Source organism: Mytilus californianus, unplaced genomic scaffold, assembly GCF_021869535.1.
Source record: "Mytilus californianus isolate M0D057914Y unplaced genomic scaffold, xbMytCali1.0.p SCAF_3, whole genome shotgun sequence".
Lineage (NCBI taxonomy): Eukaryota > Metazoa > Mollusca > Bivalvia > Mytilida > Mytilidae > Mytilus > Mytilus californianus.
In genome coordinates, this window is record NW_026262679.1 from 18,707,136 (window position 1) to 18,725,831 (window position 18,696).

Below are 18,696 nucleotides of genomic sequence, written 5' to 3' on the forward strand. Positions count from 1 at the left end.
ATTTACCTTCATCAGGAATGCTAAAAGGCAAGGATGTATAAGTACCAAAACACATGAAGAGCTATAATGACCAAAACCTAAAATTAATAATGAAATCCATCAAACTCTAAGTTCTGTTTTGCCTGAGGGAGTTAGAACCTTCGATTCTTAATAATTTATAAATTTATAAAAATTTAATTAATGAAAAAATTATGTATTTTCTAGAATGTTTTAGATAAATATCACCAATATAATATTGTGATATTAAATGGCTTATATTTTATTTTCTGAGACTGAAAATACTTTTGAATAAGAATTTTGTTTTACAAAAAAGTTTTAAAGTTAATGGGAGAAAAATATAGCACACAGAAAAAATAGAATCAGTGCGTTGAGTACATAGACAATCACTTTGAATTGCATATAACCAACCCTCTTCTGCCTACACACAAACACCCCTTCTTGAAGCCCACTCAGAAAAGAAAAACAGATAGGCCAAACGTAGGTTTAAACCAAGTAGAAATGTTCCATTTTGAATTATAATTTTTTAACTTCTCATTACATACTTACATACAAAAAAAAGACACTAGAAGAGAAGAGAAAATTCACTTCAAGGAAATTTTCAGATTCAGAGGTTTAGGATTTAAACGATGTGTCAAACAACTAGATCACATAATGTCATAAATATTATAAAATATACTGTTTGTTCATATACCATCTTTCTAATTAACAGGTGAAAGTATTGTCCATTATATTGTCTGTATTAAATTGATAGTTCTCATTATTTTGTCACAATACAAATCAGACACCAGAGGTATCAAGCTAATAAAAGTCAACATGTCCTCCTCAAAATGATCTGATAATTTCCATGGTAACAATACAATGTTTATAGCACTATCTGAATGTTTTATTTAACCATATAAGTATTATAGGGAAGTTAGTCTCACCATTTATTGGCTGATAATTAAACAATAAAAACAAAGATTGTCCTCAGCTTCATTGAATGAAGTACAATGTGTATAGTAGCATGTACATAAGAATGGTAACATTGAGGCTGTACAGGTATAAGGTTATATGACAACTGTTAACAATACTCAAGCTGAAGAATAGATTAAACAGGTGCATTACCTTTCCGCGAGAAATATCATTAGGTTTGCACTGATTCAAAATAGTAGTTTACAGGTAAATATGAAGTTAAAAAGCATTGTGCATGGCTATCTCAAATCAATTTGCACAATGGTAGGTTTGAATTCACAACTTTGGTCATCACATAATGCTAAAATGCCACACACCTCCATGAAATGTCTTTTGACTTTAAAGTATTGTCAATTTTGTGAGTAAGTCCATCAAACAGTAAGGATTTCTTCCCTTTATTTGTTAGCGATAGTTCTAGTTCTGGTTCCATCATAAACGTACTTATCATCCAAACGACACCAACAAATTGTATGGATATTTGCTCAGTTAAATATATTATAGCTTCACAGTGAGTTGTGTTTACTAGCATGGTAGATTTACAGGTACCGTTAATCCCCAAATCCACGCAAATGTAATACGCCCAATTAAACACTTTTACTAAGGCTTTATCAAGTTTTGAATGCATCCAATGTAAATTTGATATTGAGCACAGCAAGCTAGGCAGATCCATTTGTTAAGTTTCAATTGTACCTTAAGTAATGATATGCTTTTGAAAGCAACAGTTTTTATGCCCCCTCCGTAGCGGAGGGGGCATTAAGTTTTACACTTGTCCGTCTGTACGTACGTATGTATGTCCCAAAGTTGGTTTCCGTTCTCTAACTTTAGTTTGCCTCAACCAAATGTTATGAAACTTATACACAAAACACAGATCAAGTTTGAAATTTGGTGGCATCACTTTAACCTTTCTAGAGTTATGCCCCTTTACAAATGGAAAAATTGCTGAATTTTTAGTTTCCATTCTCTAACTTAAGTTAGCCTCAACCAAATATTATGAAATTTATACACAATGCTCATTACCACAAAACAAAGATAAGTTTGAATCTTGGTGGCGTCACTTTAACTGTTCTAGAGTTATGCCCCTTTACAAATGGAAAAATTGCTGAATTTTTCATTTCCGTTCTCTAACTTAAGTTTGCCTCAACCAAATTTTATGAAACTTATTCACAATACTTATTACCACAAAACTCAGATCAAGTACAAATTTGGGTAGCATCACTTTTACCGACCTTCAGTTATGTCCCTTTATAACTTTACATGATATGCAAGCGGGGGCATCATCTGTGTCCCATGGACACATTCCCCATTTATTGAGTAATCTCTTTTTTCCCTGGAAAATTTGTTTCTATTTAAATGAGACCTATACAGCCCACGTACATGTATATGTATACTGTAGCTGAGAATTTTCACCAATTTGTTTTGACTAGAACACAAATACAGATATTCATCACAATGTGTTGTAGAAAATTATATACATGCTATTGTGTACTAAGTAGGAAATCTACTTTTAGTGTTCAGTCATTATGGCGTCCTGGGGGACACCTTTCTCTGCAATAAAAACAATGCAATAAAGACTGAATGAAAAATTGATCATCTGGTGTGATTTTGTGCTGTAAATGGAGAAACTTCTACCATGGTATTGGTTGATTAATGATGGTAACAATTGTGTGAAAAATGGCTAATATAAAATCGTAATTCATTAATGGTAGTCAATTATCATTTTCAATCAGTTATAGTGTTCTGTTTTAAATTGATGATGCACAAGTTGCATGATAATGAATAGAAGAATTGTAAACATTTGTTTTTAAGTGTTTTAATTAAATGATTTTTTGGTTAAATTTAGATGATTATCGCAACTTTCTATTTAAAACTCTTTGACTTGATTGCTCATTGATGTTTTCATGAGGGAATTGTTCTTCAAAATGAGGCTAATATAAATGTGTTGCTTTGTTTTGAATGTTTATATCAATCAAATCAAGGTCATTCATTAACAAATCCTCTCACTAATAGTTGAAAGGAAATGTGGAGCATATATGGATGTTATAGCAACCCAACAACACAACAAAACAAATGTGCAATCTATACAATCATGACAATTACATTAACATAAAGCAGAGTTCTCAAAAAGTGGTGGTCCAAAGGTTTTTGACCACCAAAATTATGCAAAGGACTGATACAATTTTGGTATTTTGCAATAGAAATAATACTGAAGACCAGCAGATTTTCTTCAAGGACCACCATGGAAAAATATATTTTTGAGAACTCTGATAGAGGTTCAATGTACCCTCCACAGTCTTTAATATAAGAAAAGGGTCTGTATTATACAGTTTGGGTAACCACTAAAATGAATTGATTTTATAATCACCTGCTTCAGTACAGTAATTTATGAAAAATAATATTTGCTTCAGTTGATTTTCTGTTAAAATTATTGCAGTCACTGCCTATAAATTTCTATAGGTTTATATTCAGATCATTGTTATAACTGTTTTTGAAAATACTTGGTTTCCAATTAATTTGAAACAAGTATATATTTGTCAAGATTTCCATATTTTTAAGAAATTTTTTTATATATATAAAAAGAGGGGCGAAAGATACCAGAGGGACATTCAAACTCATATGTCGAAACTAAACAGACAACGCGTGGCTAAAAAAGAAAAAGACCAATAGACAAACAAAAGTACACAAAACACATCATAGAAAACTAAAGACTGAGCAACACAAACCCCACCAAAAACTGGGGGTGATCTTCAGTGCTATTTTAACAATTAGACTCAGCTCAAAACATTTTTTTTTTTGTGGTAAATATGTAACACTCAGAAACGTGTCCAACCCCCCCCCCCCCAAATGTGTCCAATTCCCCCAAACGTGTCCATATGAGGTCACTGAACTGTAAAACATGTCTAGGTGCTAAAGGGCGCCAAAACACGTCACTTTTAAGAATGCCCAAACATGTCCATTTTATAAAGAACGCCCAAACGTGTCATTTTTTTAAAGAACGCCCAAACCTGTCAATTTTTTAAAGAACGCCCAAACATGTCCATTTTATAAAGAGCGCCCAAACGTGTCCATTTTATAAAGAACGCCCAAACCTGTCAATTTATTTAAAGAACGCCCAAACGTTTCCATACAGAGCCTAAACGCTTCTTTTTATGAACACTCAATTTAATTAAGTTAATTTTTTTGGCCTTCAAGTAACAATAAAATGTCCACCAATATTAATATATAATTTTGCTATTGTTCTTCTATTGACTTATACTTTTAATTTTGTCTTTCATCTATTGTCCTACCCTCAATCGTGACTGGAGAACAGAAATATGGTTAATAAGGTCTTCTTACAACCGACAGTTAAATCCTTGCGAAAGTTGGGCGTCCGTTTGGCTATATGGGATGTTTTATTACGTAGCCAAGTCCAGTCAGAATGGGGATGTTAAATCTGAAACCTCGTGTAGGAAGAGATAGAGCTTCCTTGTGTATTTATTGTTAATATGTTCTAGTTTTGAATATGCATGAAATATTTGCCACTGGATGTTTAACAACCAACAATCAATCAATTTATTGTATTAGATATGCATGAAATAATTGCCACAAGCAACAATTAGTTAATATTTTACTTTTTCCTAGTCGATTATTACCTCTTTCACAATTGATTTAAAGTAATGTGACAGTTAAAAGGATGATGCATATTCAAAATTACTTACAAGTTACATTTAATGTTGGAATTTACGCATACAGTTTTTAACGTATTTTAAAGATACCTTTAGGAAATAACGGTTATGAATTATAAGGTTGGTATCAGGGATGCTAATGATACATGCAAATGTATTCTTCTTGTTCTGTCTCTTTAGTGATGCTCAAACCCAAAAACTTAATACCAGTACATACTTTGAAAATTTAACTGTACAAAACTAATTAATTGCCATTTGTTTATGTTTGCTCTAAATATGCAAGTAATATTTGTCACTGGACATTAAGCAATCAACAGTTAAGAGTTAATTTATATGTTGCAAATCAAACTTGCAATTATGCTAAATGTGAACAACCGGCAAAATTGATCAAATTAGTACTAATAAATTTTGGAAGTTCTTCTTTCAGCTCTGTTACTTTTTAATTTCCGGTAGTTGTGCCCAAAAAACTTCAGCATTTATGTCCTTTGAATGCGGCTTTGATCTTTTTTTAAGCCCCAACATCTTCAAACGTAGAATGAATTGCCGTACACTTTATTGACGTCACTGAGGACATAATAGCGCTAAAAGTTTTGAGACGTTCAGGCGTCTTAAAGTGGACACATTTTGGCGAATAACAATTATTGGACACGCTTGGGGGATGTGAAATCAGACATGTTTAAGGGATTTATGATTTTACGGACACATTTGGGCAAAATAGACACGTTTGGGGGAATCGGACACATTTGGGGGGATGGACACGTTTGGGAGTGTTACATATATACTCAGACTGCAAAGTAAAATACATTATGTCTGTAGAGTTAACTAGTTCTGTCACTAGACAATTCTTTCCCTTAAGGCTTAAGTAGAATAACAATAGATGGAGAGAAGAATGAGTGAAAATAGCACTTATCTCAAATATCTTTATAACCACACAGATACATGTAAATCAATACAAAAGATACCATTTCTAAATATAATCATAGTTACTGCTGGATCAATGTTTTATTATGCCCCGCCTAGAATTATGTTTTCTAGCCTGTGTGTCCGTCAGATTAAGGTTTTAGTATTTACTATTACGTTGTGGTCACATCAACTTAAACTTAGTACACATGTTCTTTATAATGTTTTTAAAAGTTTTTAGAATATGGTCCAAATCAGGGTTTTCATCCAGATTTTGCACTTCACAGTTACTGAATATAAAAATGTGATAGTGCAAATGAGTTATGGTGTCCTATGGAAACACATTCTTGTTATCTGCTGATAAATTCAGATATAAACCATGTTTTCATAGAGTCTTAATTATGTATATATTTGGTTGCTTAGAAATTTGTGCAAAATGATTACAGTCAATACATAACAAGCTTAAGTATATTATTATTTATAAGATACATTTTCTCTTTTGACTTAACTTAAATAACATGTTTTAGGGCAAAGTAAATTATTCACCTGCCTGAACATGACATACAGCCGCTGAATGTCTTACTACTTAAGACTTTATAGTAGAAACACAATATAACTATATTGTATTTGTTAACTTGTCTGTGACAAAGTAAGGTTTCACATGACACCTGAAGCATTATTAGAGTAAAATCAAAGATGGACATCATCAAGTACTCAAATACATTACTGTTATTCCATAAGAACACTTATGGTACATGCATGACAATAAATCACATTTTCCACTTCTGAGAAGTTACTTTATTTTAGATTTACCACAGTTACTAAGCTAAGGATCATCTGAGTATTTCTTTTACAGTGAGATCATGATATTTAAAATTTAACTCTGTATCATCATTTGATTACTTCTGTTACACTGAAACCATGAGATTTTACATTTACCTCTAGGTATTTCTGTTATAGTGAAACCATGAGAATTAAGATTTACTTCTGTATGATTATTTCTGTTACAGTGAGACCATGATATTTTAGATTTACCTTTGCATCATCATTTCTGTTACAGTGAGACCATGATATTTTAGATTTACCTTTGTATCATCATTTCTGTTACAGTGAGACCATTATATTTTAGATTTACCTTTGTATCATCATTTCTGTTACAGTGAGACCATGATATTTTAGATTTACCTTTGTATCATCATTTCTGTTACAGTGAGACCATGATATTTTAGATTTACCTTTGTATCATCATTTCTGTTACAGTGAGACCATGATATTTTAGATTTACCTTTGTATCATCATTTCTGTTACAGTGAGACCATGCTATTTTAAATTTACCTTTGTATCATCATTTCTGTTACAGTGAGACCATGAAATTTTAGATTTACCTCTGTACCATCCTTTCTGTTACAGTACTAGTGAGACCATGGGATTTTAGATTTACCTGTGTGTGATCATTTGAGTATTTCTGTTACAGTGAGACAATGAGATTTTAGATTTACCTGTGTGTGATCATTTGAGTATTTCTGTTACAGTGAGACCATGAAATTTTAGATTTACTTCTGTGTGATCATTTGAGTATTTCTATTACAGTGAGACCATGAGATTTTAGATTAACCTTTGTATGCATATGATCATTTGAGTATTTCTGTTACAATGAGACCATGAGATTTAAGATTTACCTCTGTGTGATCATTTGAGTATTTCTGTTACAGTGATACCATGAGATTTTAGATTAACCTTTGTATGATCATTTGAGTATTTTTGTTATAGTGATATGAGACCATGAGATTTTAGATTTACCTCTGTATGATCATTTGAGTATTTCTGTTACAGTGATCATGAGACCATGAGATTTTAGATTTACCTCTGTATGATCATTTCTGTTACAGTGAGACCATGATATTTTAGATATTTTACTGTATGATTATTTGAGTATTTCTGTTACAGTGAAACCATGAGGCTGGACTCTGGGTTGGTGATAGAAGTTTGGAACAAAGGGATGCTATGGGATAAACTGTTAGGGTTACACTGGCTACCACTTGGTAAAGTCAGACACTCAAATACGGTTTGTATTTATTGTGGTTAGCATTGTTTAGTTAGTTAGATATAGTGTATACTGTACATGTTTCGAGAAGCATGTTTTCTGTTATAATTACAAGGTGAATACTTTTAGTTCTAACAGTTACTTATATATTGGTACTGAACCTTAGTTCTTCAGACTTAAGAAAATTTAGGGATAAGGTGTAACATTGCACTAGAAATACTTCCAGTAGATATAACAATATAGATACTGTCACAGTGGTAGATATAAGGAAATATTGTCCAATCTTTGGATGTTTACATCATTTACATAAGAGTTTAATTCCTTCAAAACAAGCAACAGAGGATTACAAAAAATTGAAGTGAAGCTAACTTTTATTTTATTTTTTTACACCTATTTTTGTGTTGTCTGGAATAAGAAAAAATGATTAAATTTGATAACTCTCAAATACATTTAGGTGTGAAAACATATTTAGATATAGTTTGTAATTTAAATGGCTGTCTTTGTACTGTTAATCTTAATGTCAGGAAAGTTATTTTGATTTGGTGCTTTTTGGGAAATTGCTCTGCTTTACCTTAAAATTGCAGGCCATACAAAATAAACATAATAAATATTGGTACTGGACCATAAAACTACCTAGTGTGTAAATCACTGACATTTAGAAAAGTGTTTATCTAGGAATTACAGACTTAAGAATGGGTTTTTGCTCATTGTTGAAGGCAGTATGGTGACCTATAGCTTCTAACTTCTACATCATTTGGTCTCTGCCATCAGTTGTCTCATTGGTAATCATACCACATCTCCATATATTATATTTAGTGATATGCATTGTACAATAAAGATCAGGGGAAAATGGTCAATGATTGGCATGACATCTCCACTTTAATAAAAAATCTGACACTATTTATTGCTTTACAATTATCTCATAATATTGGTATGCTTTTAAACCTATTTCATTTTTTTGCCTCAATGATTTGAGGATTAACTTTTGGCATGACATTTGTATCAGTTTTCCTTCTAAACCTGTGATCATAACTTAATGAAACTTTCTCAGAATATTCATTTTAATGTCCAATAATCTAGCTCCCTCCCCTCCCCAATAATCGACTCGATCTCTTTTCTCATAGTAACTGTAGTTTGAAAATATATTAATATATGAAATTATTTTCTTGAAAAATTATATCCGAATACAAAAAAAGGTGTGCTTTATTATACTCATTTGATAAATGATAGAATTGTAAGTTAGGAATATAATATTTTATCAATGGTCATGTGAGAGATTTTGTTTGATTTGAGGGTGTTTTATATTGCATTATTGATGTAGAATGACACAACACTAATGATTCAGCAGTTTATCTCCTAATTAAAGTTTAATTTTGATAATTTTGTTAATTAACATCAGGCATGTTCTTATGTCTCTTTAAACAACACACTAATTGCCTTTCAAGAATACATTTATAAATACCATATAAAATGTCCCATGAATTTTGATTTTTCAAATGAATAGCTAAATGACCTATATTTTCATTGTCTCCAAATTCTACTGATGTTTTTATTACAAGTCTGGCTCAATGGAATGATGGAACGATGTGTGAATGTATTTGTAGTCAAATTCTCATGGGATGTCATTGTCTTCTCTGGAATTTTTGTCTTATCTGTGACAAATTTGTGGAAGCAAGCCTTAGGCATACTCTTTCCAGCATGGGCAGCATTAATAATGGTTAAAGTTGGTGATTAGGTCTCAGAGGTGAGACATGTCTCTTTTAACAGTTATTAACACATTTGTTTTATTATTTATATATAATTATATTCTTATCTCTTAAATGATAAATCTTTGAAAGAATCTGTATATGTGCATTAGTATATTAATATGAGTGTCTATTGTAGGAAGGTGATGGGCAGTGGTTGTCTTTAGACAGTGAAATTATTATGCACAATGGTGAGGTCCGTGGAACAAGATACCCAACAGGCCACAGTGTACTTATAGATGCAAGATTTGAATTACCTAATGGTAAATATTACAATTCTTATTGGTATGTCTGCATTCTCCACAAGCCTGCCATTTCCCTTACAGTAGGTACTCTATATCGGTTACTCTATGATATATATTGGTAGATGCAAGATTTGAACTACTTAATGTTAGATATTAAAACTGCTATTGTTATATCTCTCCACCCATTTTCCTATTATAACACATGTAGTTACACAATTCATCCTATTGTTATATCTGCACCCTGTTCCATTAGGTTTCCCTTCCAACTTTTGTGTTCAAAGCATTGATTGATTATAGGTCTTATTACTAAATATAATTTGTGCAAGATTTGGACTGGCTAACTAAAAATAATACAATTGTTTTGGCTATATTTTTTTCTAATGTTGAAAACTATATTGCTCTCCAGATGTTTTTATGCACCCGCGGCAAGATGAAGGAGGCATTAAGTGTTTCTATTGACTGTCCTTCCCATTTCGTTTGAAAAGCAAGCTTGAGCGGGAGCATTCGTGTCTTCAGACACATTCTTCTTATATTTTTTAGTTCAAATGCGATCAAGGGTTGCTTTCTTGAAGACGTGCGCAACATAAGAAAATCTGTATTAATAAATTAAATAAAAGTCCTCACATTAAAATTATAGAGAAAAAATTTTTTTTTATTTTCATTTTAAATTTGAAATGATCATGAATTGTAACAAAGGTCTGTTTCATTCCAAATAGAAGATTTCAGATTTTATAACAACAAAATCTAAAATTGATGAGTTATAAATCTACAAATGTGACATTTTTATATATCATTTGATGGCTTACTAATGTAAATATCAATTTGAGGTCAGATTTAATATAAACTACAGAAAATGTCCTGAGGCTGAAGTTTCTAACAGTATTTTAAATCGTCACTGCTGTTATGATCGGAGTAACATTTGTTGTGTATTGTATGGTAACTCATATGACAGTTTTGACAGCTTTAGGTCATACAAATAAAAATTGCTTTAATTGTCACCACATATGACGTTCTATACTTGAATTTGGGCATGTTATAGATGTAGTTTCTGTTTATAGGTTGTTGAAGGCAATTTAAAAATTAAGAGACAAAAATTGAAATACAAATATTAAACCAAGAGATTGATAAATAATCTGTGTGAAGATTGATTTTTAGTTCAGCAATTTTTTGGTCTTAGCAAATTTGATTAATCCAAGATTCTTGATCGTTAGTCAATTTAAAGAACTGACGTACTTTTAGCCAATGTCAATATTCTGCATAAGTAGTGTGAAAAGGAAAATAAGTGAACACATTTGTTTATTTAAATCCATGGGTTTGTAAAAGAGAATTTAATGAAATCAGCCATTTAAAACATATTTGTTTTGGTAAATCTTATAAAACGACATCTTAATGTTTGAACTAAACATAATTTTCAGATACAAACTGAATAATTTTATGACCAGTTATGTTTGATCTTAACACGATTTTCTGATACGATTTGTTAAATGTATTCATAAAGGGAATTATAAACATAAGCTATAGATGCATTTTCAGAATGCATATATATATATAGAAATGACAGAATTTTTTGTACATTATTGTTAATTCAACAAGAACTTTGACATTCAGGAACATGCTGTAAACATTATATAAGAGTGCTTATATTCAGAGTTTTATTGATATTACTAATGCAGTATATATCTTTTCTCAAGATTTGAATCTTTAAGGTTTGATTTTAAAGTGTTTTCCTTGATGAAGAATATAAATCCTTGAGGTGAGGGTTACAGTGTACGACAAGAAGATCTATGAAAGAATACAATAACAATATTCAGTCATATATTCCTATGAAACTTTGCTGCCATGCTGTGTTCAAATGGATGCTCAATAATGAGTATGGGTGTAAGGATGCTAGTCTCTTATATATGTAGTATTTTCCAAACCATTCCCAATACCATCTCAATACTTCAGTAATAGGACGCTATTTAACCAAAAGTTCTAAGTGGTAAAGTTTAAATCATCCCTCTGATAATTTCATCTCAAGTTGGTTGACCATTATGGAATTTCTGTTTCACAGATTACGACAGATATGTTCAAATTGTCGTAAAACACAATCTCGTCCTCTTTTCCTTGAATGTGACATATCAAAATAGATTTATCACCAAGTTTGTACTTGCATCATCAGCATGAAGGATGCAGTATAGTGGAGCAGGATCTGCTGTCTTTTTTTTTCTTATTTTGCCATGGCATTGTCAGTTCGTTTTTCGACTTATGAGTTCAAATATCCCTTCAGTACCTTTTGCCTTTCTTTTTCATATTAGAACAATGTGTTAGCTAAGGGACATTGGGTACTGATTCTCACAATAGGGACTTAAACACATTATAGACAACACTTTCTGTTAACTGATTGTAAATTTTCAATTCAGCAAGTTTCACTTATGACAAGTGCCCAAACCATACTTAATTTGTGTAGAATTTCTATGATAACAGAAAGCAGATTTATTAAGCAGGGGTCACAGCAAAAATTCTTCATTTATTTAGTGAAGGAATTAAAATATTTCTAATTCAGCTTCAGGCAAGTTTTGGAATAGATCATTCACTTTAATTTTTTGCCCTACTTTTTCTCAAATCATAAGTTTTATGTTCAAACAAATATTAATTAATGAGAATCTCATACAATAGTAATTATAAAAGAGTAAATACTTGGTTTAGAAATGTTTAATTTACCAAGTACTAACACATTCTGCTTTATTGCTTGATTTGTTTATTTACAGTATTTGTACAAGCCTTCAAATATTGACTTCATCTTGGTGAAGAAATAGGACTTGGGGCATAATAACATTTAATGGAGTTTTTCCTAATAGAAAAAAGCAGCATATATGATACATAGCATTGGATTTGAATTTATCAGTTTGATCACTTTGGACCAAACAGGAAAGCTCCCATTGATGAAGAAAATAAGGAATATGATACCCATATGCAAATGGGATAAAATAAAGTTTTAAGCTTCCATTTAAAAAATTCAATGTTTGTCATTAGTGTCAACTAAACAAAGTAAATCTTCAGTCTCAAGTTAAACATGAACAATGTCACAGAATGTAATTAGTACAGAAATAAGGAGTTGTGGTGTGATTGCCAATGAGACATCTATCCAGGTCCATTTCTCAGCAAAAGGTTATAGTTCATACAGCTGGTGTTATATCCTTGTATAGTTTTGGAGATGAAATATTGATTTACCAATTAACAGTCTAGTCAGGAGCCTGTTGTTCAGTGGTTGATGTGGTTCATAAGTGTTTCTCGTTTCTCGTTTTTTATATAGATTAGACCGTTGGTTTTCCTGTTTGAATTGTTTTACACTAGTCATTTTGGGACCCTTTATAGCTTGCTGTTCGGTGTGAGCCAAGGCTCTGTGTTGAAGGCCGTACTTTAACCAATAATTGTTTACTTATTACACATTGTGACTTGTATGGAGAGTTGTCTCATTGGCACTTTTACCACATCTTATTTATAAAACATTATTGTTTTCTATCAATGCAGATTTTCTGTCCACTGTTCACAGGTACTGAGATACTTATTATTACTACAAATTTCTTGTCGAATGTACTCAGGTCCTGAGATACAATTGATTTATACCAGTTTTCTGTGCACTACAGTTACTGAGATACTATTTATTAATAAAAAATTCTGTGCACTGTACACAGGTACTGAGACTATTTTATAATACACATTGTCTCGCCACTGTACACAGATACTGAGATACTATTTAAGCTGCATTGGGTAGAAATCGACCTTATGCAATTGCACATATACATGTACATGTATAAGACTTTGATCAATTTTGGAACATTCAAATATGAAATAATAGATGAATGTTGGTCTGTTTTGTAGGGTTCTTATATCAACTCAATTTTTAAACAGTTACAGACTTTGCATAGAGATTTTTTCCACCCCCGAAATAGTGAACAGATATTGATATTCATTTGCCTAAGGTTGATTTCTATCCCATTTATTAATACAAGTTTTATGTCCACTGTCCAAAGGTACTGGATACTATTTATATTAATACATATTATTCTGTCCACTGTCCACAGATACTTAGATACTATTTTTATTGATACAGATTTTGTTGCAGATCTACCAGAATCAGAGGCAGCAGAATTACAAAATAAACTGGAATATTTCAACTCTATTTTAGCTCAAGAGGTGAGTAAAAATATTCAAATTAAGCTAGAGGGGAGTTAAAAAGTTTAGCTTTACCAGAAGCAGTAAATAAATAGATTTATCAGTTTGAGTTGAAGAAGTGAGTAAAAATAAAAACATTAAATGTAACAGGTAAGTAAATCTTCAATTTTATCAATATTTATGATGAATTTTTACAAGCAACCAGACCTTGCTGAACTGCATAGGAATATTGAAAAAATTATAACTTTAAATCTCATACTTTCTGATTCAAATTTTAATCAAATTGAATATCCTGTAGATAATGTGTCAAAGAGACAACAACCCATAGAATGCATGGAAATGTTACAAAAAATATTGAATAGCTGACAATTACCATCTTTCAAAACCTGTCCTATATAACAAATAAAAAAATAAGGAAATGTGGTATGATTGCCAATGAGACAGCTATCAACCAGAGACCAAAGGATTATGAGTTTTCTTGAAAAATGGTATGTATGTTAATGCTAAAATTTATAATTTATAGGGAGTCACAAATTTCTTTTTGCTGTCTTGTGTCTTATCTAAAAAAGACATTATTTCAATGAGCATTGCAGTCACAGATTCTTTCAGGGGGATAATATTCCTGTATGTAATTGTCAATGCGGTTTCTATATGTGTCTTGTAGGTTTAGATGGAAAGGTCTGATGATTCAGAGTAGGATACTATCTCATCCTTCCCATGGCATTAATCTATTTCAAATTAACCAGTTAAAATGAAATCAGAAAAGAAAAACTTTGATATAACACTGCCCTTTAAAAGTCATCCTGACAAGTTTCTAGGCACAGGAAACTAAACAATTATTTTGACATAAATGACGAATTAGCATAGAATTGTATTAGTATAAAAACTTTTATTAACAAATCAATACTAACAGCTTGATAGATGGTGTTTGTATGAGATATGCAGATAGAAAATGTTTTTAATCTGGTATTGGTTAAAATTTTCAATATTCAGTTACAATTTTTCTTATAAAAGAATTCACAAGCAACAGTTTCATCATGTTAATTTTTATACGCCCGTTTACGGGACGTATTATGGTATACCGTTGTCCGTCCGTCCGTCCGTCTGTCCGTCCGTCTGTACGTCCGTCTGTCCGTCGTCAACATGTCGGACATTAACTCAAAAATGCTTTCACCAATTTGCATAAAACTTTGGTGAATTGTTTATATCTATTGACGTGAGCTCCTTTCGTTTTTTATAAAATTTAGATTTTAAGTTTCCGAGTTATGGGGTTTTATTCATTAAAAAAAGGGAGATTTTCCAGTTTTCGGACAATAAGTCAAGAATGCTTTCACCAACTTGCAAGAAATTGTGGTGAATTGTTTATATCTATTGACATGAGCTCCCTTTTGATTTTTATAAATTTTAGATTTTACGTTTTCGAGTTACAGGGTTTTATTCATAAAAAAAGGGGGGATTTTCCAGTTTTCGGACAAAAAATCAAAAATGCTTTCAGCAATTCTTATGAAACTTTGGTGAATTGTTTGTATGTATTGATGTAAGCTCCCTTTAGATTTTTATAAATTTTACATTTTACATTTCTGAGTTATGGGGTTTTATTCATTAAAAAAAGGGGTGATTTTCCAGTTTTCTGACAATAACTCAAAAATGCTGTCACCAATTCTCATGAAACTTTGGTGAATTGTTTATATCTATTGATGTAAGCTCCCTTTTTATTTTCATAAATTTCTGATATGACATTGAGAATAAATTGAACTTTATTTGTTTATAGTCTGACAACAAATATACTAAGTATTGCACAACAGCAAGAAATATTTAATTGAATATAAATTCAATTCATATAACCAATTTCAAGTTCTTTGACTACATTTATTCAGAAACCTATAATATGTCAAATATTTAATTACAATCCAAATTCATACCTGAATCAAGCTTGAATATTGTGTCCATTTTTGCCCGAACTGTTCAGGGTTGGACCTCTGCGGGCGTATCTAGCTGCGCTCAGCGAAGCAGTTTATTAAAAGTAATGCACAAATCAGTGTTTTGAGTTTAAGTCATATAGGAGGTTAGGAGTGAATCAGTGAAGCTGTTGATAGAAATGGCATAGTTATTAGTGATAAAAAAAATTCTTGTAGCTTTGGGAACACTGTACATTTGTGGAGAAAAAAAATCCTGAAGCTTGGGGAACACTACATTTGTGGAGATAAAATTCTTGAAGCTTGGAGAACACTGTACATTTGTGGAGGAAAAAAATCCTGAAGCTTGGGGAACACTGTACATTTGTGGAGAAAAAAAATTCATGAAGCTTGGGGAACACAGTACATTTGTGGAGATATGATGAGAAGAAGTTCTACTTTGATAGCATTGCTCTTCACATCAAATTACAATAAACCAAATGTTTAACTATGATCACTGAACCATGAATTGTAGGCCACATCTTCCTTTTATACATATCCAATGTATGATATTTGCATCCTATCATGATATTGATACATTCATGAACATAATTCAATTTGATGTGCAATGTTATATAAATAACACATAGTTGAGAGGTTAATAGAGCAGATTGTTACCCTGAGAAAACATTGTAAACCTCGGCGAAGCCAAGGTTGACCATGTCTTTTCAAGGGGTAACAATCTGCTCTGTCACCCTCTCAGCTATGTGTTATTTAATTTATTATACTGAATGTTCTGTTATTACTGTCTATCAAATTTAACAAACTATAACGTCTTGTACATAACAACCATCCGTATTTAATAGAGCGCACAATTGATCAAGCGTCTCCGTGAAGGGTAATAGAGTATTTGCCATGGGATAGAGTAAATTGTCTCCCTTGTATTAACCAATCACAATTTTGCATTTTGACATGAAGTATAATATAAATTAAACCTGCCTTGTAGCAGAACTTATTTCAAAAGCTATGGTGTATGGGAAACAAGTTGATACATGGTATAGTTGAATCTTCCTTTGAATGAGAGAAAATGTTGTGTACCACAAAATTTGTCTACTGCATGACTTTATTAACTTCCATTTTTACATAAAATCTAGACAAGTTGGAAATTTTAAGCAGCTTGAGTACATTATTATAAATATAACTGCCATTGATGTCTACAGCTCTTGACATCTTTTGTTGAAGATCGACAGAAAGCTTTCATAAATGATGTTTTATGAAAAATCTGCAGTTTCCCAATATGTGATTGAAAAAGAAATATTTGAAGCATTATTAAATCATTAAGTAAACTTCTGACAGCTTTTGTTGTATATTCAAGACAGTATCCTTTAATCTACAGCATCAATATACAATAACAGTGTGAATTAAGTTAGAAATATAAATGGCACAATTGGCATTATAATGCAGGCTTGGCAGGATTGAATGGTCTAAATTCTACTCTGTTGCATTGAAACAGTTAAATATTCATCAGATTTCCCAGACAATACAAAAGTAGAAAGGTAAATCATAACTTGGAATATTTTGTACCCATAGAAGCTGTGTTGGTATTGATTTTGTATAGAATAAGATAAAGTTTATCTATGGATGTTTAATGTCACGATGCAGAGACATATCTTGTCGTTTTCTGCCGTTTCTAGTCATGTAGAAAACTGACTTGGAGAGATTATCTCTGTGGCCTTTTGGAGAATCGATTCCTGCAAATAGATATAAATATCATCTTTTATAAATCTTTTCCCGAAAGGAAATAGTCAAGTATTGATAAATTACAAAAAAATGACAAACTATTATCCTGGCACTTCTCATTCCTTTAAGTGGTTTCTGTTGCGGTAATTATCGACAAAGTTTCCGCTGAGGATTATAATTAGTCTGTTTAAAACATATTCGGAAAGACAACTGTGTCAACAGATTGTAGATTGTTTTTTACAAGGATAATGTCAGGTCAGGTTGTGTATGGTTTAAAGAAGTTCATTAATATTCTATCTCCAATAGTAGGTTGTATGTTATTGGCTGAACTGTCATTCTTCACTGACTAATTAGGTGAACTTGGTTTTCTTCATATACAAAATATTAGGCAGTTTAAATGACCCAGTCTTGATAATTTTCAAATTGAGGACCGTCTCATATGGATTTATTTGAAATAGCATGTTATATAATACTTATCACTTAATCTTTTACTTACCATGTGCAATATTTAAGATGACAATCTTTTACCTATCATGTGCAATATTTAAGATGACAATCTTTTACTTACCATGTGCAATATTTAAGATGACGCAATATTAAAGATGACAATCTTTTACTTACCAGGTGCAATATTAAAGATGACAATCTTTTACTGACCAGGTGCAATATTTAAGATGACAATCTTTTACCTACCAGGTGCATTATTAAAAATGACAATCTTTTATTGACCAGGTGCAATATTTAAGATGACAATCTTTTACCTACCAGGTGCAATATTAAAAATGACAATCTTTTACCTACCAGGTGCAATATTAAAGATGACAATCTTTTACTTACCAGGTGCAATATTAAAAATGACAATCTTTTACTGACCGGGTGCAATATTTAAGATGACAATCTTTTACCTACCAGGTGCAATATTTAAGATGACAATCTTTTACTGACCAGGTGCAATATTTAAGATGACAATCTTTTACTTACCAGGTGCAATATTAAAGATGACAATCTTTTACTTACCAGGTGCAATATTTAAGATCAAATGAGTAGAGCAGGAACTACTTACCCTTCCATAGCTCCTGATTTCATCCTTTGTTTAATGGTGGTGTTGGAGTCAATCTTTAGTTCTCCTTAGTTTTTTGGTTGTGTTGGAGTCAATCTTTAGTTCTCCTTTGTTTTTTGGTTGTGTTGGATTTAATCTTTAGTTCTCCTTTATTTTGTTGGTGGTGTTGGAGTCGATCTTTAGTTCTCCTTTATTTTTTGGTTGTATTGGAGTCAATCTTTAGTTCTCCTTTGTTTTTTGGTGGTGTTGGATTCAATATTTAGTTCTCCTTTGCTTTTTGTTGTGTTGGATTCAAT

The 18,696-nt window shown here is 31.6% G+C and overlaps 1 protein-coding gene across 12 annotated transcripts in view; it reads left to right on the forward strand.

Moving 5' to 3' along the window:
- LOC127734058 (protein unc-13 homolog B-like) overlaps positions 1-18,696 on the forward strand; it is a 166,763-nt gene that overhangs the window by 32,924 nt on the left and 115,143 nt on the right. For 11 of the 12 annotated variants that reach the window (XR_007997393.1, XR_007997394.1, XM_052243657.1 and 8 more), the window contains exons 4-6: positions 7,461-7,578; positions 9,442-9,565; positions 13,644-13,726. Coding sequence is in view for 10 of the 12 variants with exons in the window: in XM_052243657.1 (XP_052099617.1) it covers positions 7,461-7,578; positions 9,442-9,565; positions 13,644-13,726 (325 nt within the window). In the remaining 2 variants the exon portion in view is untranslated. The remainder of the gene's footprint in view (positions 1-7,460; positions 7,579-9,441; positions 9,566-13,643; positions 13,727-18,696) is intronic. The other variant, XM_052243660.1, reaches the window with a different exon arrangement.